This window comes from Danio aesculapii, chromosome 1, assembly GCF_903798145.1.
Source record: "Danio aesculapii chromosome 1, fDanAes4.1, whole genome shotgun sequence".
Lineage (NCBI taxonomy): Eukaryota > Metazoa > Chordata > Actinopteri > Cypriniformes > Danionidae > Danio > Danio aesculapii.
In genome coordinates this window covers 15,331,814-15,354,830 of record NC_079435.1, presented here as the reverse complement: position 1 = coordinate 15,354,830, position 23,017 = coordinate 15,331,814, and the positions used below count along the sequence as shown (strand labels likewise).

Here is a 23,017-nt window from a genome sequence, read left to right as displayed (position 1 = left end):
AGTGATGCTCTTCTGCATACCTCGGTTGTAACGAGTGGTTATTTGGGTTACTGTTGCCTTTCTATCAGCTGAACCAGTTTGGCCATTCTCCTCCAAGCTCTAGCATCATCAAGGCATTTGCGCCTCAGAACTGCCCCTCACTGGATATTTTCTCTTTTTCAGACCATTCTCTGTAAACCCCACAGATGGTTGTGCGTGAAAATCCCAGTAGATCAACAGTTTCTGTAATCCTCAGACCAGCCCGTCTGGCACCATCAACCATGCTACGTTCAAAGTCACTTAAATCACCTTTCTTCTCCATTCTGATGCTTGGTTTGAACTGCAGCAGTTCGTCTTGACCATGTCAACATGTCTAAATGCAATGAGTTGCTGCCATGTGATTGGCTGATTAGAAATTTGCATTATCGAGCAGTTAGACAGGGGTACCTAATAAAGTGGCCGGTGAGTGTATATCATATGCAAAGTCAAAGGGAACCAAAATTACTTGGTCATCAGCATTTTTGAAAATAACTTCTTTTCCACTCAAGACAAACTACAGGTATAAACAACACGAATTGTCATTTTTAGGTTGACTTTGAAAGGGACTAAGCCGAAAAGAAAATGAATGAATGAAGGTTGACTTTGCCTTGAGTATCTCCTTTTGTGGTCTACATAATAAAGAAAATCAAACAGGATATAATAGCATGATAAATGATTGCAGAATTACATTTTTGGGGAACTATCTCTTTGAAATGAATGACACTTTCCAGAATAATCTTCCCCACACACAAACACAGACACACACATAGGAGCTGCTGCCTGTCTTCCTCAGACTCTTACTAGCTTGAGGTGAGCACTGCTTGGCTGAATAAGCATAAAGCAGACGCACACATGAACAATCTCATCCCAAATGCATACATTTACACAGCTGTTGGTCTTCAACGTATCCTGCTATTGATAGTCTCAAATGTCAGGCAGAATTGAGCAGCACTGACCTACATATGAGCAGAAGGCAAACGCAAGAACTACGGATTTCAGCAGAGCCTGAAGGAAATCAATCACAAACACACACAAAAAAGCATGTATCCAAACTAGTGACAGGCAAAGATTTATCACATCCAAAATAAAAGTTTGTTTAGACATGTCAAAACATTCCTAAAGACGTCACACCAGCTTCCATTTCAAAATGAAGTTATTTTTTGTCAGAATCGCACACTTCTTAGCTTTGTTATACACATAGACAAACCTATAATGACTTAAACTATTAAACTAATATTCATTCATTAATTGTCCTTCGGCTTATTCCCTTGTTTATCAGGGGTCTACACAGTGTAATGAACCACCAACTTTCCGGCATATGTTTTACGCAGCGGATGCCCTTCCAGCCACAACCCAAGATTGGGAAACACCCATAAACTCTCGCATTCACACACTCATACACTATGGCCAATTTAGTTCATCCAATTCACCTATACCACACCATGTTTTTGGACTGTGGGGGCAACTGGAGCACCCAGAGGAAACCCACATGAACATGGGGAAAACATGCCAACTGGCCCAGATGGGACTCAAACCAGCGACTTTCTTGCTGTGAGGCTAACCACTGAGCCACAGTGCTGCCACTATTCTAATATTCTAATATATCTTCATTTTTTGTAACATTACAAAACAATAACAGTAAAAGTGAACAGATGTTTCAGTTAATGTTTAATAACATTAATAGACATTCCACAAAAATGCACACAGCTTTTCTCTGAGTATCTAGTAATCCATAAAAATGACCTTTTTTTGAGTTTATGTAGACGATGATTAATGTATGCCAGCAGCATTTAATTCTTTTAAATATAAAGAGACTATTTCAATCAAAGATATTAATGCTGACCTTTAGAGAAAAGCCAAAATATTCAGCCATCTTTTAAATTTCAAAACAATGTATTTAGGGAGATTGACTCCATTCACACCACAAAAAAGCACCATGAGGTCTTAAAACTGGAAAATGAAAGGGTCACACTTTATTTCGATAGTCTATTTGAGTATTAGTTGACTGTCTGCTTAATATCTGTGGATACTGCTCCTTCATCAGACATTTAACTGACTATAAGAAACTTTAAGTACATGTTAACTTACACTAACCCCAAACCCTAACCCCAACCTAACAGTATACTTATAATCTAATGAGATTTAGTTGACATGTAAATGCAATGTAACTTAAATTCAACAAATGGACCATCAAAATAAGTGTGACTGCTGAAAGATAAGTGCAACATACTGCATTTGTTCATAATAGTTATTACAAAAAACTTTTTGTAGTATGAGAAAATACATGTAAAGTTTGTTATAGATTAAAAAACAAATCTCAAATAGCAAGAACTGGTTAAGAGTGTAAGTATTTTGAGTATGTATGCATGTGTGTGTGTGTTATAATCGGGAAGTCTGATTGCCTGATTGGCTCTCGGTTTGGTCAGGACTGTGAGGCTGAAGGAAGTCAGTGATTATGGAGGACACAATCTCTGGGTTGTTGAGGTGAACATGATGGTCGCCTTCTACTTCAACAAAGGTGGCCTGAGGGGAATTGAAAGATAAAGACATTGATGAAAATAACGATTCTGTATATATCAGCTATGTGCACACAGACTTTTAATTTTCAGCCAGGCAGCCCAAGGGCTTCCGGTGAACTGTTTTCCATTACAAAATTGTCACGTTGAAGATCTGATTTCTTTAAAAACCAGTGATCTTCACTGCCTGTTAGATAAACGATATGAAGTGGGTCTCAGATGGAGATATATCCAGCTGCAGACCCGCAGAACCACACACGTTTCAGGCACACAAAATCTAGCACACACGATCAAGGCAAACCATATATGGTAACTAACTAACGCCTAAGGAGCATCATCGCCACCTATTGAATTTCACAAATATGGTTTCCCATTTCAGTCATTATATCATTATTATATCTTAATGATCCCTTTAACATCTCTGCAGTTTCTGAACTCAAATTACTTAAATAAAAATATTTGGTTAAACACTTATGACTTTATTCGCTTGTCCACATTTACAAAGAAAACATAAATAGACCATCTAATTGTTTGATTAAGTGTAATAAACTTATTTAGAATCTTAATATTATCCTATTTGGTTAAAATCGCTTTGTAGTAAAATATAAAAAGCAAACAATAATGTGTCACATTAAAATGAAATACTATGGTTAATCATTTAAACAATATATAATATACATACATACATATATATATATATATATATATATATATATATATATATATATATATATATATATATATATATATATATATATATATATAAATATAAATTATAGTAATTATAGTTGCAACAAATTTAGCATTACAAACAAATAAACTGTTAAAAATAATTAAAAATAAGTATATATATATATATATATATATATATATATATATATATATATATATATATATATATATACTTATTTTTAATTATTTTTAACAGTTTATTTGTTTGTAATGCTAAATTTGTTGCAACTATAATTACAAACAATTACCAGTACTTAATGGTTTGAAAACAATATATTGCTTACTATAAATTAATTACTAAAGTATTTAATGTGAGAAATCATTAATAAAAAGTTATTAGAAAATTAAGCAAATAAAAACTTTTAAATCGCTTGAGTAAAATATTAATATAGTGTTATACATTTATTACATGTAAAAAGATTTTTATTACATATAAAGATGTATACTTGCCTATATTAACTTGCTATTATTTGCTTCATGATAAATTAATCCATTATAAAAATTAAACCTGTCCAATTTAGATCGTTCAGCAAGGCCAGTAAACGAGTATCTGCAATATTGACTGTCAGATAATAATGACTGATCATCTATGATGACTGATAGAACACTGTTCAGTCTATTATATTGAATGGCGATCGGAAACATCGCTCCCCATCGCCCGTCTCAATCGCAATATTTGTGAAATGGTAAACACTATTGTGTACATTATTTATTAACAATATAAATAAAATTATATTAATGACGATGTCCGAGAAGATGTTAATAACATTAACATCTGTCGAAACCATATATGGTTTGCCTAGATTGTGTGTGCTGTATTGTGTGTGCCTGAAACGTGTGAGGTTCTGCGGGCCAGCAGCTGGATATTATTGCTCCGATCGCACAAGAAGCACTGCATTAAATTTCATTTGCCCCCGCCATGTCTTTAAAATATGACTTTACTTTACCCCAGTATTTTCAATAGAATTTCTGCGCTAACCTGTTGCTACTGACAGCGCTAGTATTTACAGCAGTCTTTCATCTCGTATTTCGCTTAAACAACTAAATGAATGCTTAAGTCTATTTACCTGAATGTATTGTAATTACAGTACAACATCAATGCTGTAAAAACAACCTTGTGAAATTGAAAATAGTCACATTAATCTTTCACCAGAAATTTATCATTGGCTTTAAAACTAAAAGCCCATTGCCCTCATTTTGTTGTGTATGTATGCAGATCTCACTTTTTGATCGGTCCAGCTCTTGCAGATCTTATCAGCATATCCATCAGGTAGAGTAAAAGTTTTGAACAGACCATCCTTTGCACTGAAGACAAACACACACATATGAAGTCAAAATGATTAGCCTTCCTGTGTTTTTTCTTTTTCAAATATTTCCCAAATGATTTTTAAGAATCATTCCTATTTCCTAGAATATTTTTTCTTCTAGAGAAAGTCTTATTTGTTTTATTTCAGCTAGAATAAAAGCAGTTGTAATTTTAAGATCAACATTAATAGCTAGTTTTGATGGTGAGCAATGCGGACCCAGTAGGGTGCCCACTGGCTATGGTATTAAATTTGTGCAGAAATATAAACAGGCTTTTAGCTGTGAAACATTGTCGCGTTAATTTAGTAGCGCTCATGTGTCACACTGTGCACTCCCACGAAAGAGAAATCTGAACACAACTGGCCAAACATTTGAATGCATGTTAATACCAGGTGGAAACAGAGCCTGTGAAAACATGTGTATGTGTGTCTGTGTTTGTATACTAGTTTAGCCTGTGATGGCTAAACTGTCTTCATTTATCTAGTGAAATATAAAAACTTCCCATTAGTGGACAGGATATGTTTTTATTACAGTTGTTTACGATTGCTTAAGCAAAATTTTGAAATTAAGGCTCATTTTGTCAAAACACAACACATCCACACAAAATTTACACATCCACACACACAAACAACACATCAGATCATTTGCAAAATGAAACTCTTCATTCAAATAACAATATAACAAAACACAATTTTAACACCGTACGGAACACACACACACAAGCTTCATTCGAGATAAATCTGTTTGCTTCATTTACACACTGCTGTGATCAATCTTAAACACTCGTATCATTTCTAACGGACTAATAATGATATAATCTGGGTTTGATTTGTTTCAGAGGTATTGCTATGAATAATAGAGGTACATGAACATACTAAATTCACCAAACAGGGATAGACTGATAGCTAAATATTGTCCTATCCTAACAAACCTTTCAATAATGTAAAGCTAATTTACTCAGCTTTCTGGTTATGTATATATTTCAATAGCTAAAAAAATCTCCCTCATCCCCTGTCTTCTGTTTACCAATATTCCTCCCCTTCGAGCTTTCTCTTCCTCTTACTAGGGCTTTGCCTTCAATATTTATTGAAGACTAATATTTATAGCTGTACTACAGAAAACATGTTTATTGAAGACTAATAGTTTTATACCTATTGCTTTTTATTGTGGTTCCAGCTGATTAGTGTGTCTACAGTTTTGCAGCAGTGTGTGTGTGTGCACACCTGATGGCTGTGTTTAACCCATTGGTTCATGTGTGTTCATTTGAAAGCCTTTGCTTTGAAATTGCAAGGAAATTCCATCAGGAAAAATGTCTGTGTCAAAAGCAAAGTGTGTTTTAGTGTTTTGCAAATCACTGTGTGTAACGCAAAAAGTGTGAAGCTGACTATGAGCTTACAGTTGTGCAATTCTAGCCTTGTGTTTTGCTCCTTGAGTGTAAGGTTTTGCTAGTTGTGGGAAAAGTTCGATTTTAGTGTGTTGGCAATCGTAAAAAAACTGTAGTATCGAATGATTGACCCTGGTTTTTCTGAAGGGTCTAGGGGTAGACAGTACCATTAACCTGATATCTACACATTGAAAGTCACTCAAGACAAAAAACAATTAAAAAAACATTTGGGTGTGTCTGTGTGTGTGCATTTTGAACTCAACTCACAGAAGCAGCATCACTTTGGCTTTTACTTGCGACAGAACATGGAGGCACTGGTCGATATTAATATTTATAATGTTTTTCTGAAACAAAACCAAATATCACCATTTGACAAAAAGCATGACTTGAATACGAATGAGCAATCTATAATTATGTGTGTACAAGGCATTTGTGTAGTAAACAAAAGGAATAAATTATATAATAATGTCAGTTTTGACAGAAAATGTGAGCTGAACATTCCCAGCAGGCACAAGACGTCAACATCATGTTGTCATATTAATGTTGTACCCCAATGTCGTGGGGACGTTGCATTTTGTTTGTTTGTTTGTAAATGAAAATCAAGTTGATGTTAGAACCCAATGTCAAGCCAACGGCAATATCCAACCTATAATCAACCAAATATCAATGTCTTATGATGTTGAGGCTTGACATTGTGTGGACGTTATCACCATGACGTCTCTCAGACGTTGGATTTTGGTTGCCATTTCTGATGAATAAATGTCAGTATTTGAGGTCAATATGACATTGGTTTAAGATGTTGGCTTGACGTTGGATTTTGATCACTTTCCAACACAACCTAAAAACAACCAAATATTAACATCAATTAACGTTGTTATTGGATGTCAAAAAAATGTTGTCCTTAGACGCTGACTAGACATTGAATTTTGGTCACCTGACATCACGACCTAATCTAATCTAATATTAACATCTTATGACGCTGTGTGCCTGCTGGGTTAGAACGAAATCTGAATTTTGTTAAGAGGAATAAACAAACAACTGATATGTAATAAATGAGTAAATAAATACGAATGGCTCACCAGGTTGATTCTGAAGTCTCTGGTGAATACAAATCCTTGAAGAGAAAGGAAATATTTTAGCAAGCTTGATATATTAAACTCAAGATGTTTTGTCAAAGCGCACTAAGAAAGTCTAAAGTGTCATCTCAAATGGCACACTATGCACTTGTACACTTGAACATGTAATATATGAGTCCCAAAATGAAAATTTTAACTTTCCCAGATGACATTTGATGGCTGCCAAATTAATTAAATTAATTATCAAATAGTACCTAAGTAACCACAATTACTATTGGGAGGTGGCATAATCACATGTAAATTGCGTTACTTACACTATTTATACTACAAGATGGTGTAGAACAGTGCTTTTGGGATTAACATCCCAAAGAACATGATTTGGGATGCACCTTGTGTCTACAGAGTTAGTTAGTTAAATGTTTACCTCCATCAACCTCTCGAATTGCTCGCTCTAACAGAATATCTGCAGACTGATCGGAAAGAGATGGGTTTGCAACCTTCAACCTGGAAAAATTATTTAAGTATTATTTACTTAAAGTAAGTGTTATTTAAGTATCATTAGCATAATAATAATAATTAATGAAAAAAATATTACATCAGCATTTCAGTTTTTTATAATGCTAAAAAAAATATTATTTCAAGAAAAATATTCAATTTCAACATTGACTCAAGAAAAAAATGTGATTTATGAAAATTCTGCGCAACTGTACAGTAATAGTTGCTAAAGGTTTATCTATCAAAATAGAAAATAGGTATAAAATGCAATATCATTTCACAATATTACTGTTTGCTATATTTTGTTCAAAACAATGCAGTTCTAAGTGGAAAACAGATTCAAATATTCATGCGCTTCATATGTCAGGCATTCTTCACCTTTCTTTGGCTTTTTCGTACGTGTACACCCTCTCTTTCCTTTCATTCGCCATTTTGTCATACTGGATTTGATCATTTATCCCCTTCCTCATGTTTGAAAACATGTCAGTCTAGGGAAGGACAAATAAACCTGAGTTGTTTGTACAGTATGTTGATAAGACGTTTCCTTTATGATTTACAAACAGTGACTCCAGCATGCTTGGTTTATTCTTACCACTTCTGTTGGAAGGAATCCGTAAGTATCCAGCAGAACAACAGAGTCGACCATCTCTGGGTACAAGGCGCTAAACTAGAAAACCAAGGAGAATTGAGATCACACACTACTACATTTACACGACATGATTTTGCCAAGTACAATGCGATCTTGGATTAACATCTATGTTGATCCTAGAACATAATTTCTATTCGAAAATGTAATCCATGACTGAACTCTTGGAATTTCTAATTTATTTGATCCTAATGATCTGAGTGACCTGTTAGGTTTGCATTCAGTGAGCATATCTGTAATGTATTGAGGTCCTAGGCCATTTAGTGATTTATAGACCAGTAATAATACTTTAAAATCTATTCTGAATGTAACTGGGAGCCAGTGTAAAGACCTGAGGACAGGTGTGATGTGCTCTGATTTTCTGCTTCTGGTCAGAATCCTGGCCGCAGTGTTCTGGATGACTGGCAACTGTCTGACAGTTTTTTGGCCAATGAGGAGGCCGTTACAGTAATCCACCCTGCTGGTGATAAAAGCATGAACAAGTTTCTCTAAGTCCTCACTGGAAACAAAGCATCTAATTCCTACAATGTTTGCAATGATAGTATGCTGATTTAGTCACTGCTAATCAACGTAGATGCTCAAGAACATGTCCTACTTGGTGAAATCAGGTTGGCGTTGTACACATCACTGTGAGAGTATTTACTAAAACACTGATCTCAACCGAAACCCAAATATGAATCTGTTCAAGGACAGCAAGAAAAAAACAATGAAGACCACCCAATTCGTTTATGTTGTCCCAACACAAATTGATTAAGTTTTAACAAATTGAACATAAAAAAAATTAAGTTGTGCCAATGAAATCTCAAGAATTGTGTTATTTCAGCCCATTTTAAATAAGTAGTTTGAACGAGCAAAAAATTATAATTTTAGTGTACATTTAAACTATAAAATACATTTAAAAAAACATTTTCGTTTACTTTAAACATCTTTTAGTACTGATATATGTTGGCCCAAAGCTTAATGTCACATCTGGGTCATAAAGCACATTTGCAAAAAGCAAAAGCAGTGAGAACAATTTTCAAAAATGGAACAGAATTATAATAAACACTCACCATTCCTGCCACATTTCCCCCTGTTAAAGAAACAGCAAATTATGGTAAATGAACAAGCACATAATGCAGTTCAAACTGTGATTTTTTTTTACTCATTTAAATAACTTTACTGCTTTTTTTCTATAATTATAAAAGTTTAAAAATGAATGTACAAAATTAAATAATACATTTACATGAATAAAACTCCTGTGTTCTCCAGTAATTGTGTTTATTTTCCCTTATTTTGATTTTGTACACAAGTTTGTGTAAGTTTTTACAATAAATATGTACACAAATACTAGTGATTAAATGTTCCCGGCGCATTGCATCTTTAAAACTAATAAATCCCATTTTAGCATGAAGATTTGAGATGATTTACATTAATTGGTAACACTTCAGTTTAGGTCACAACTCATGATATTAATTCAATTCATTCATTTTCTATTCGGCTCAGTGCCTTAATTAATCTGGGGTCGCCACAGCCGAAAGAAACAACAACTTATCCAGCACATGTTTTACGCAGTGGATGCCCTTCCAGCTGCAACCCATCACTGGGAAACACCCATTCACACTCATACACTACAGACAATTTAGCCTACCCAAGTCACCTATAGCGCATGTCTTTGGACTGTGGGGGAAACCAGAGCACCCGGAGGAAACCCATGCAAACACGGGGAGAACATGCAAACTTCGCAGAAATGCCAGTTGACCCAGCCGAGGCTCGAACCAGCGACCTTCTTGCTGTGAGGCAATCGTGCTACCCACTGCGCCACAGTGTCGCCTCAATTCAATTCAATTTAATTCAATTCATGTTTTTTTTTTTATATAGCGCTTTTTACAATGTAGATTGTGTCAAAGCAGCTTAACATAGTTCTGGTAAAGTCCAGATTTCAGAGTTGAAGTTCAGTTCAGTCAGTGTGGTTTAAATTTCACTGCTGAAAGTCCAAATACTGAAGAGCAAATCCATCGATGTGCAGCTCTACAAGTCCCGATCAGAGCAAGCCAGTGGCAACAGTGGCGAGGAAAAAACTTCACCAATTGACAAAGTAAAGGGAAGAAAACCTAGAGAGAAACCAGGCTCTACTGGGCATGACCATTATTCTTCTGGCCAAACAATATTTATTATATTAGGGACAAATAAAGTCTTAACTAATTAACTAACTAACTAACTAAATTAACAAACCATTAACTAACACTACTAGCTTAATAAACTACTAATTCGCTGTTTATTAATAGTAAGGTTGAAGTTGGGTTTAGGTTATGGGTAGGATTAGGGTATTTTATAAATACAAATAAACAGTTAATATCTTAATAACCAGGTAATAAGCTTCTTTTTTAACTTAATTGTTAATTGTAACTTAAACTAAAGTGTTAACAATTTATTTTCTCTCTTAAGGGAAAGCTCCACTTAAAATTTGCTAATTTAAAAACTTTTAATGATATTATGCTAGAGCTCAAAATAGTCCCCAGCACCATTTCCTGATGGTCTGTCAGGAAAATGAGCCTATTTTTTAAAATAAAATAAAATGAAATAAAATAAAATGTGAAGAGTTCCTTTAAAGTTTATCCATTCCTGATCCTTGAAATTAATTAAATAGTTTTTTTTTGTGAAAATGTAAATTATTCAAAGCAGAAAAAGAATTCCACCTTAAAATAGTTTTGGATTCATTAAAGCTCAAATTCCGGGAACTAATATTCCAGGTACTCGGTGATCATTAACCGGCATGCAAAAGGATGACATTAAAAGCACCAGGGATGCTATAAATAGTGATACCAAGATAGGTTTGTGACATTAATGGCACAGTGTCCTTCTAATGCTCTCTTATGAGCCGGCTACACAACAGTAGAGGAAGAAACTGTTAATTCATACACAGTTTACCAAGATCTTCTGACTTTTCACACACTTAACAGAACTTTGACCTGGGTCAGGGAATGAAGATAGTGGAGCTGACTCACCCATACTGTGTCCAATTATAGAGAATCGCTTCCACTGAAGAGCTGGGAACAAACGGAAAACACAAATTTTTAGCAGATTTAAGTTTTTGTTGTTGTTTTCCAATAAAAATACAAATTCTGCAAGACATATTAAGAATTTCTGAACATGAGATTATTTTGTCCAACTCCTCTCCATTTTGTTTACTTAAAATCAAAATTAAGTTTTTTTGGTGTTAGTATAAATATGCTAGTTTTAAGATTATCTATAATCTAGTGCAGTGTTTCTCAACCACGTTCTTGGGGGACCACCAGCTCTGCACATTTTCCTTATCTTCTTAACCAAACACACCTGATTCAGATCATCATTTTATTAGCAGAGACTGAAAAGTGCTTTAATGGGTGTGACAGACGAAGGAGACATCCAAAACATGCAGTGCTGGTGGTCCTCCAGGAACATGGTTGGGAAACACTGACCGAGTATGCTCTAAAACAGTGATAAAATTCACATTTTGAAGATATTAATGATCAAATCTTTAACAATCAATTGAATAAATTTATTTTTTTAACTTCAGTTTCCCATAAAATCTTCTGACCAATCCAATGCTCGTTTATAGTTGATATGTCCCGTCCCCTTCAAGATGCTAATGCTGAAATCAGTCATTTATTCACACCAAAGTGTGTTCAAACCAACAGACGGAGCACATATCGGATCATACGTGCATCAGCAAAGACCACAAAACATATCAAACACATCTGAATTTACATCTGAACACATATAAAGTGGAGCAAAATCCTCTGAGTGAACTTTACTCAGTTCAGAGTGTATTTGATCCCTCTCTAAATTGAGTAAAAGTTACTCAGCATCAGAGTTAAAGTTATTGAGACAATGGGGGATTAATTAAGCATTGATTGAGCACTGATGATGAAAACCTGCTGCTAATAAGTAGAAACACAAGAGAAACACAAACTTTATCTACTTTCAGTCACAGCCTTAGATAAAATAAACTGAAATGAAACACATTGAATCTCTCAAAATCTCAGCAGAGGATCATTAAGCAACTCCACAAACAGCAGCTATACTTATTACCAACCTGGGGTGCGTTTCCCAAAACCATTGTTAGCCAACTAAGGTCGCAAGTTCTGTCGTTACAAACATAGTTTGTTGATTTGCTGTTTTCCAAATCCGTCGCTTCAACGAACATTCGCAAACTTGAGCACTCACAACTACAGCTCTGGAGCTGAAGTTATAAACATAGTTCCTGACTGTGTTCTATTGCCACTTATCCCCCCTATGCCCTATTCATATAGAACATTCTAACATTTAAAGTTGGAATTATTAAAAATAAAAAAACATTAAAGTCATCTCTCTTAGGTGTAATTTGCTTTCAAACAATTTTTACAGTTCAGTTTTAGCGATCTTCATGTTTACAATAGTGCTCCCTTTGCAGTGCACTTTGGAAACATTGATGTCATTCTGAACACAGCCTCATGGAAAGCTATAGGTGACCTATTAAAATAAATAAACAATATCCTACTTAATAATAATAATTATTATCATCATCATCTACATAATCATTATTATTATTATTATTATTATTATTATCATTATTAAAGTAGGATTTTTTCATTTCTAATAAATAATAAATATTACATTTCATATGATAATAAATAGCCTCATTATTCATTTATTTATGTATATGATTATATGATATTACAATGCTTGTTAGCTTTTGTAAGTGGTTTTATGTTTTAGAATAGAATATGTAATGTTCAACTTCTCAATAATATTAGTAAAGCCAACACAGGCCCTATATGTGCCATTTACATATATTTTAATTAATATGGAAAGCGAGTGCATGTTTTTACCAAATCTAGTATTGGATTTTATTTTAAATGCGTGTGCGTGTAAAACAATATAATTTGCACAAATATGTTATGGGTTCTTCTCTAAAGAAGTAGTTAGTCCACCACGTTTAGAGCATTATTATGGGCATTTTACGTTATAACTAACGTGGTTCAAGCGATGGATCTGTGTCAGAGAAACTATGCATTTTGGGAAACACTCATCACTGCATTGTTCTTTTCCCAAACGATGCATCGTACTATGATAGTTCAGCCGCGAGTTATGTCATTGTTTGGGAAACGCACCCCTGTTTGGCCTTATTTCTGCCAGACTCAACAAAATTCCAAATAATGATATTAATGATAATTAACTGATTGAGTCATTTTGAATGATGTTTTATCATGAAAGTATCACTGTGTATCAAGAGAATTGAACACAGAAATACTTTTATCAAGTTATAAAACGCACTGAACATCTGAAACACTCAAAACACACAGAAATAAAAAATCAGCTTATGCTTCACAATGATGGTGAGGTGTTTTTTTCCTGCAGTTCATGCTGGGAACAATGGACGAATGTTGTATGATTCTCCTAGCCTGAACTGCAGCAAAAATCATCTAACCATTGTTGAGATGTCTGTGTCTTTAAACTAATTCAGATGCTCAATGTATTTAAAAAAAATAATAAATAAAACCAAAGTTGAGGTCCATTCTCTTGAAAAACACAGAATTTTGTCTCTTGAATGACAAACCATTATTTTAACATAATTTACAAAGCTAACATTACGTAAAATTAAACATTTAAACATTAAGAATCAATACTGGATCATTTAATCTGATCATATTTGCCCTCTTTATACTTGCCATCACAAGCAAAGAAACACTAACATTAGAAATCAAGTCAAAGAGCCCAAGTAAATCAACTACTGGTTTCCACAATGGTGATCATCAGAAAAAAAAAAGTTTACTTCTGTATTTTTTTTTTTTCGTAAAACGTAAAAAACTAAAACGGTTAATTCTCAATAAATCGCATTTAGATTTTTGTGGACATCTGAGTCAAACAGGTTAGTAATAAGTGAATCTGCTGCTGCTCCTGTTGTTTGAAGTCACAGGTAGTTTTGTGTTTCTCTTGTGTTTCTGCTTATTAGCAGCAGGTATTCATCATCAGTGCTCAATCATCGCTTAATTAACCCCTTATTCTCTCAGTAACTTTAACTCTGCTGCTGAGTAACTTTTACTCAGTTTAGCGAGGGACCAAATACACTCTGAACTGAGTAAATTAAAAAAAAATAATAATTCTGTGGCTGTCATGAGTCTGATGAGCTTGTGCTGAATATCTCCGATTTTATCACAGTGGTAATATAATCTAAACGGTATTGATGGTTTTTAAAAAGGGGCGGAACTACTCTGTTCCACTCTGTCTTCCTGCTTCAGATGAGATTATGTAATGTCAAACATCAATAAAAAAAATTCACATTTCAATGCACTTCATGGAACATTTAAAGAAACATTCCACTTAAAAAAAAAACAGGCTCATTTTACAACCCCACTAGAGTTAAAGGCCCAGCGGTTAACACTGTCACCTCACAGCAAGAAGGTCTCTGGTTTGAATACTTGCTGGACCAGTTGGCATTTCTGTGTGGAGTTTACATGTTCCTGTTGCCCTGGGTTTTCTCCGGGTGCTCCGATTTCCCCCCACAGTCCAAAGACATGCACTATAGGTGAACTGAATAAGCTAAATTCGCTAAATCCGTAGTGTATGTGTGTGAATTCGAGGGTGTATGGATGTTTCCCAGTGTTCAGGGTCAGGCTGAAAGGGCATCCGCTGCATAAAACATATACTAGAATAGTTGGCTGTTCATTCCGCTGTGGTGATAAATAAAGGGACTAAGCCGAAAGAAAATAAATGAATCCATCTGGATTATTACACAAGAACAACAGTACAGTTCCATATCGACCTTAAAAATAGCAACTTTCTTTCTGACAGTACACAATTTAACCACAGAAGTGTCAAACTTTAATAGAAAAATTTTCTAAACTCTTTTATTTTATTGAGCGAGATGCTAATGGTGTAACCAAGTCAATGACTAATGGTAAGCCATGCCTTACCTGCCAACATTTGTCTCTGGTGTTCATTTGTCTGAATAACACAGTTGAGGACTGGGTTAGTAATGTACTGTGGTGTTAGTAACTGTACTATGGACTGGGTTTCAGGCAGCCGCTGCAATCGGATACTATACGTTACCTAAGTTGGTGACCCGGGGGTGTTACAAACTGTACCAAAAAGCTGAGGACCGGTGATGGGTGGCGGGAGATGGGTCTGAAATACGGGAGACTCCCGGGAAAAACGGGAGTGTTGGCAGGTATGAGCTAAGCTAAAAGTGCTTCAGCCAGACCCGGAGATTGTCTAAATGGATTTTAAAAATGGTAAAACTCAACTGTTTTACTCTCTAAATTAGCCTATTTTCAAAGAAGTGTTTTTTTAAAACCATTTTTCTGACAACGAGCTTAGTAACAAAAACTGAGTTTCTTCAAACCTTCAACAACTCGTCGAACATCTGCCACATAAAATGGGAAGGTGTAAAAGCATCCATCAGGCCTATGAGATGAGAGACCATGACCTGGAAAGTCAATAGCTACGAATCTCCAGTCTGGGAGAGATGCAAAGAAATACAGAGAAAATCAGAAGCATTTTCACTAAGGATCATCATAATTATCTGGAATCAAATACTGTACCATTAGGAAGCAAAGGAACCAGGGTATTGAATGTCCCGCTGTTGTCAGCCCAACCGTGCAAACAAAGCACAGGGCGGCCATGAGAAGGACCCCAAACTTGACCTCTCAGCTCTCCCCATGGGACAGGCATTCGGAATTCAGACGCTGCGTCAAAACATAAGTATTCATAACCTTGCATATTCTATTCAGCGAAATGTGAGTACACTCAGTGACTACATGCCTCCTAATTTTATTGATATATTATTTTAAAGCATTTAATAAAACTAATCATATAAATCATGTCTCTTACCTGCTCTCCTCATTGTGGTTGTGGTAAAGTGTCTTAGGCTCATAAAGGCAGGAAGCATTCTCACACTTATGAAGTGTAGTTTAAACCCCCTTACAAATGAAAATGAATGTGTTAAATGGGAAATTATACCTTTTCAAGGTTTGAAAGGTAACCTTATTTACAGCTTCTTCATTTGACGTGACAATTCACGTGACATGACAATTCATTTTTGACAGATTCTTGACAGATGTGCAATAAATAACGCAAATTCCGATACTGTTAAACTCATTAAGTGTTCCAGAATATTTATGTAAAATACAAGTCTTCACAAACACTTTAAACGCATAGTTCTGCTTTCAAAATGAATTAAAACTTACGTCGAGGGATATAAATCTCCTGTTCTTCAAGTTCACCATACAAGTGTGAGCTAAACGTATCCTTGACAGTTTGGAGCAATTTTTCATAATAAAAGTGAATGATGAACGCTCTATAAATAAACCGTAGAAGATAAATATAAATTTATTTATAAAATGACAACAACAACAACAGCAACAGCAGCAACAACAACAAAAACAACAAAAACTTGTTTCTGTTCAGAGGCGGATTTAGTGATTTGGGGGCCCTAAGCAATTCCAGCCATGGGGCCCAAAAGTTTGTACTTTAATTTACTCTTAATTGATTTGTTTAGCTTTTTTTTTTTTTTTCTTATATCACACTTATATCTCCTTTTCTATATTTTGTCTTAATGCAAAATAACAATAACAACGTGTAAAGCATCTTGTGAAACTTTTTAAATGATTTGATTTCTTAAAATGAATTCACAACTAAAATAATATATTAACTATTTTGAATAGTTTTAATTACGTTTTAATAGCTTCAATTAAGTATTTGTAATTTTGAATTACGTTTTTAAAACTAAATCTTTACCTAATTTGACTGCTGGACTGCTCCACGTTTGCACAGAAGTAATAAAAATTAAACTTTAATTTTTTTAGACCCTCGTCATACAAAATATGATAGAAAATGATGTTATATATTATTTATAGGAATAATTTATACTTCTAGGTATTTATTTGAGGCCCTCAGATTTCCTGGGGCCCTAAGCAACCGCTTACCTTACTTATTGGTTAAATCCACCCCTGCATCTGTTAATGTTGTTTATGACAATGAACTTACAATGAAGTCACCAAACATTAATAATACAATTATCAATTAATTACATTATTATAATAATCCATTTTTATTAGTATTATTATTAATGACAACTAATTCATCTAATCATTATATATATAATTGATGTAACAAAACAAGCGATTTATTTCCAAAACTATTTTTATACCAGACTTTTATGTTGAAAAATATTTGGCCGTGAGCTAAAGCGGTGGCTTACTAATTGTGGCTTCACGCATCCGGAACTGAAACCCAAAACATCAGCAGGTTAGCTTTTATCGGTAATGAAATGTGTTATTGTTACCATATCTGCTGTATAACATCATACGATTTTCATACAGAATGTTACATGCTAAGCTAATAATAGTAACCACGTATATATATTCACGAAACCCCATAATGCAACTACACGATAAGCTTAATGGATGACTCTCTGGGTTAACTGACAGTTCAGGTTTGTACACTGTTTTCCGAAAACAATTTCATACTGATTTATATGAAAAGGCTATATTTGTATTGCAGGTCTTAGGCACCTTCATTCTTTAATTCGGAGTTTGATTTGTATCTGGTGTGTACGGAATGGAGGTCCGCTTCACGCGAGGCAAATCGGCGATCCTGGAGCGCTCCCTGACGCGGCCGAAGACGGAGGTGAGCGTGAGTGCGTTCGCGCTGCTGTTCTCCGAGATGGTGCAGTACTGCCAGAGCCGAGTCTACTCCGTGTCTGAGCTCCAGGCCCGACTGGCAGACATGGGCCAAGGAGTCGGAGCCAGTCTGCTGGATGTTCTTGTGATGAGGGAGAAAAACGGGAAGAGGGAAACCAAAGTATTAAACATACTTCTCTTCATTAAGGTATTACATCTTTGTATTTTGTTGACAGATTGTGCGTTGTTGTTTAGGTCCCGTGAAATCAGGGTGCAAATTAAAGGGGTGTTTGGGGGGGGATTGACCCCCTTAAATAACGCTTGATCCCCCTCTGAAGGACATCACAAAAAGATGTATGAGGGGTCTGCCCTTTAACAGTAAAAAAAGCTTTCTCTGATCTATATCTTAAATAATAATAATTAAAAATGTATAAGTTTACATTTGACCCCCCTATAATGGTTTATACCATTGTGAATGCATAACCTTGCCAATCAATGCTAGGAAAAATGTCATTCAACAGTCTGAAACTGGCAGTTCTAGAGCACTGATAGGCTTAAGTATTCACAAAACACGTTTCTTGTAAAATAGGTGTGTATATCTGCATGTATCCTAAAAAAAAGAGCACATTATTTGTATAGTTTGACATACAGTAACCTTTAAAATAGTCACTGAATATCTCTCAAAAAAATTGAAAAAGTATACACTTTATTAATAAATTCGATCTAATTTCAATAAATTTTTTGCATGGGTTTCCTCCGGGTGTTCCGGTTTTCCCCACAAGTCCAAAGACATGTCATATAGGTGAATTTGGTAGTCTGTAGTGTATGTGTGTATGAGTGTTTCCCAGTGATGGGTTGCAGCTGGAAGGGCATCTGCTGCGTAAAACATATGCTGGATAAGGTGGCGGTTTATTCCGCTGTGGTGACCCCAGATTAATAAAGGGACTAAGCCAAAAAGAAAATGAATGAATGAACCTTTAAGCATACACAATCTTATTTTTAGAAACTGCATATAAAACGTGCAAAACCAGCCGTCTTCAGCAGTAACTCAGCTGTAAGTGCCAACTTCCAGGAACTATTGAGAGGCTCTATGAATGCGGTCAATGAAGTCCCACTCTCTCTCTTCATGTGTCAGTTGAGATTGCGTCAAATATTAAATAAAAAATGCACATTTCAAAACACCTCACGGTACCTTTAAAATGATATTTCACCTCAAAAATGTACATTTGCTGTTAAAGGGTTGTGCAAAAGATGTAAATGCTGCTCTGAATTACTCACCCCCTTGTCGTCCCAGTGACCAGAGACCTTTGTTCATCTCCTGAACACAAGTTAAGAATTTAGAGCTCGCTGACCTTTCATAGACTGCAACATCAAGAGACGTTCAAAGTCCAATAAAGGAACCAAAAACTGTCAGAACATTCCATCTGAATTCAGTGGTTCAACTCTTATCATATGTAGCTCCAAGAACACTTCTGTGCTTCAAAAAAACCTGTAAAATATTTGCCTTTGTCTGCTCTCCTGTGTCATGTGAGGGTGTGCATTTACTACGGACAATCCAATGTATTGCCATTAGGGTTAACATACATCCTTATCTAATACAGAAGTTTCTTCTACAGTGTTTGGTGCACAGAAATGTTCTTGGAGCTTCATATGATTAGAATTGAAGCTCTGATGTCAAAATTAATGTTTTGCCAATGTTTTTGGTACTTTGAACGTCTTGCTGTCTATGGAGGATGAGGGAGTTCTCAGATTTCATCTAAAATATCTTAAATTGTGTTCCAAAGATGAATGAAAATCTCAGGGGTTTGGAACAACATGAGGCTGAGTAATTTCTAACTATTTTCATTTTTGGGTTAACTAACAATTTAATTTGCTTACCATCAGGCAAAGATGACGGTGAATTTTTTTTTTTTTTTTTTTTTTTCTCCTCCTTCTGAAACATGGTCCTTGAATAGTAGCATAAATCAAGTAAGCTGTGCTTTGAAAGTCAAAAAGAGCATATATACATATACACACAAGTCAGATTTTGCAAGATGACTTTTTAATGACTTTTTTTCATTATATATAAATAATGTCATTTTATTTATTTATTTTTGCTGTCAAAACATTATACAAAATTCTATAAACCATCACATATGACTATTTTTTAGCTGAAAATATATATATCTTACACTGACCGGTCACTTTATTAGGTACACCTTACTAGTACCAGGTTGGACCTCCTTTTGCCTTCAGAACTGCCTTAATTCGTCGTGGCATAGATTTAACATGGTACTGGAGATATTCCTCAGAGATTTTACTCCATATTGACATGTTAGCATCACGCAGTTGTTGCAGATTTTTCAGCTGCACATCCATGATGCGAATCTCCCGTTCCACCATATTCCAAAAGTGCTCTATTGGATTGAGTTCTGGTGACTGTGGAGGCCATTTGAGTACAGGGGGGAGGGGTTTGGAGGTGCTCGTAAAACCAAAAAGTTTGTGTGTATGTGGTTGGGGGTTGGCGATCGCAGACTGAAGAGCGGAGGGGGATTGGGGGGGTGCTGGTGATCGCAAACTGAACAGCGGGCTGGGGGGAGGGGATGCTTTCTTCCGCATTCAGAATGCTTTCTTCCGCATTCTGATGCTCAGTTTGAACTGCAGCAGATCATTTTGACCATGTCTACATGCCTAAATGCATTGAGTTGCTGCCATGTGATTGGCTGATTAGAAATTTGCTTTAACAAGCAGTTGGACTGGTGTACCTAATAAAGTGGCCGGTGAGTGTATATCTTATGTGAGGGGAACCCAATCATTTTTGGGTGAACTATCCCTTTAATTTTAAAGCCTGTAGATTTAACTATCTTTTTTTTTATCATCTTTTATTTTAGGTAAATGTATGGAAAGCTTTGTTCGGAAAGGAGGCAGACAAACTAGAACAAGCCAACGACGATGACAAAACATACTACATCATTGAGAAGGAGCCATTGATCAACGCTTACATTTCAGTACCTAAAGAAAATAGCACATTAAACTGCGCAGCCTTCACCGGTGGCATTGTGGAGGCTATTTTAACCCACAGCGGCTTCCCGGCCAAAGTGACCGTCCACTGGCATAAGGGAACTACGCTGATGATCAAGTTTGATGAGTCAGTCATCGCTCGTGACAAAGCTCTTGATGGCAGATAGATTTCTTTATTTATTTTTACTCTGGAGTATGGAGTCAGGTTGAATTTATGGTTGTTTTCCCCATTTTCTTTTAATTACAAATTCACCGTAACTGCAGAATTCACTTCATCGAGTGTAAAATGATGTGTTTACTAATACACTAATGCAGTGAAGGATGAAATTTGTTTATTTACTATAACAATACATGAATTATTTGTAATAAAATGGAAGTCCATATTGAATTCATTACATTTGTATTTCAATTCAAGTATCAGTGGAGTCACTGCACTGATATTGTGTGAAAAAACCCACCTTTAACTTCGCCAGTATGTTTCAAACTGTGGATATGTTTAATATAGCATACAAAAAAACTTGGTATTTCTGCACTAGAAGAGATTCATAAACCTATGTGTAGTAGCCAAGAAGTTATAATCATTGTATTTTCAAGGATGATTGTATTTATGTATGTTTCATTTGTTCATATGTACTTTACGTTTCTTTTTCATCCTTAAATCACAATATAATAAAGTCTTTGTAAACTGAAAGTAAGAACTTTCTCAAAAATGATTGATGCAATAGTTTCTGCCTAAATACTACACTACCTGACAAAAGTCTTGTCGACAATCCCAGTTGTAAGAGCAACAAATAATAACTTGACTTAGTTGATCATTTGGAAAAGTAGCAGAAGGTAGATTATTCAGAGGAATCATCTGTTGAGCTGCATCCCAATCATCACAAATACTGTGGAAGACCTATTGGAACCCACATGGACCCAAGATTCTCACAGAATCAGTCAAGTTTGATTAAAGAAAAATCATGGTTTGGGGTTACATTCAGTATGGGGGCGTGCAAGAGATCTGCAGAGTGGATGGCAACATCTACAGCCTGAGGTATCAAGACATTAGTGCTGCCCATTGTATTACAAACCACAGGAGAGGGCAAATTCTTCAGCAGGATAGCGCTCCTTCTCATACTTTAGCATCCACATCAAAGCTCCTGCAAGCAAAGGTCTCGTTGCTCCAGAATTGGCCAGCCCAGTCACCAGAAATGAACATTATTGAGCATGTCTGGGGTAAAATGGAGGAGGCATTGAAGATGAACCCAAAGAATCTTGATGAACTCTGGGAGTCCTGCAAGAACACTTTCTTTTCCATTCCAGATGACTTTATTAATCAGTTACTTGAGTCATTGACTTAAGTCATGTATGGATGCAGTCCTCCAAGCTCATGGGAGTCATACACAATATTAATTCTTCTTCCACTGCACCATGACTTTATATTCTATACTGTACATTATTTCTGTTAAGTGACTTTTGTCTAAGGAAAGTCAGACCTTACTGTCCTTAGTAAATAATTAAAAATCAAGGCATGACCATATTTTATTTCAGTAAAATGAGCGTAATCTAGAGGCCTTTGCCTTTCAAATAAGCCACTTCTGATACCAAATGATCGACTAGCAGTCGTTACTTGTTGTTCCTGACACTTGGATATTATTATTAATAATAATAATGACAATAATAATAATAATACTCTCACAAAATCTTTTGATGTCAGCCGTGTCTAATACCAAATGACAAGAGTTTTACTGCAATAACAATAACTGAATGGTGTGGAAATGTGTCAGGAACTGGATTTAGCAGTAGTGTGTAAATAAGTGTATGACTTTTGGTAGTTCTTATGACTTGATGTTCTTGGAAATGGAGTCATGTAGTAAAGATCATCATACATTTCTCAATTCAGTCATGAGTTTAACATCACGCTGATTCTGAGATGAAACTGAGCAAAGTGTCATGAGCAAGAAATAATGGCTAAAGTTATATCACATTTATTTACTAACTGTATTAATTTGGAAATGTGAGTCTGTAAAAGGGGGTTTCGAGCAACTTGAGGAAAGTAATCAATATACACTACCTGACAAAAGTCTCGTTGCCTATCCAAGTTTTAGGAATAACAAATAATAACTTGACTTCTAGTTGATCATTTGGTGTCAGAAGTGGCTTATATGAAAGGCAAAGGCCTCTAGATTACGCTTATTTTATTACAATAAAATATGATCATGTCTTGATTTTTAACTATG

At 35.3% G+C, this 23,017-nt stretch overlaps 2 protein-coding genes across 4 annotated transcripts; one reads left to right on the top strand and one right to left on the bottom strand.

The window, feature by feature from the left end:
- Window positions 1-1,071: 1,071 nt before the first annotated feature.
- serhl (serine hydrolase like) lies at window positions 1,072-16,449 on the bottom strand. The gene is made up of 13 exons (XM_056456677.1): window positions 16,362-16,449; window positions 16,006-16,094; window positions 15,717-15,860; window positions 15,518-15,631; window positions 11,160-11,201; window positions 9,225-9,244; window positions 8,119-8,193; window positions 7,905-8,014; window positions 7,456-7,535; window positions 7,035-7,069; window positions 6,223-6,299; window positions 4,490-4,571; window positions 1,072-2,541 (listed from the first exon to the last, which is right to left on the bottom strand). The coding sequence occupies exons 2-13, from the start codon at window positions 16,061-16,063 to the stop codon at window positions 2,398-2,400; spliced, it is 981 nt and encodes a 326-aa protein (XP_056312652.1). The 5' UTR covers window positions 16,064-16,094; window positions 16,362-16,449; the 3' UTR covers window positions 1,072-2,397.
- A 908-nt stretch (window positions 16,450-17,357) lies between these two features.
- trappc5 (trafficking protein particle complex subunit 5) lies at window positions 17,358-21,454 on the top strand. Of its 3 annotated transcripts, none has more exons than XM_056456675.1 (3): window positions 17,358-17,421; window positions 17,677-18,003; window positions 20,666-21,453. In XM_056456675.1, exons 2-3 carry the CDS (start codon window positions 17,734-17,736, stop codon window positions 20,960-20,962), a joined length of 567 nt encoding a protein of 188 aa, XP_056312650.1. In that variant the 5' UTR covers window positions 17,358-17,421; window positions 17,677-17,733; the 3' UTR covers window positions 20,963-21,453. The 3 variants fall into 3 exon arrangements, with proteins under 3 accessions (XP_056312650.1, XP_056312651.1, XP_056312649.1); XM_056456676.1 differs by having other exon boundaries at window positions 17,387-17,435; window positions 20,666-21,454; XM_056456674.1 differs by lacking the exon at window positions 17,358-17,421 and adding an exon at window positions 17,498-17,608 and having other exon boundaries at window positions 20,666-21,454.
- The last annotated feature ends 1,563 nt before the right edge of the window (window positions 21,455-23,017 follow it).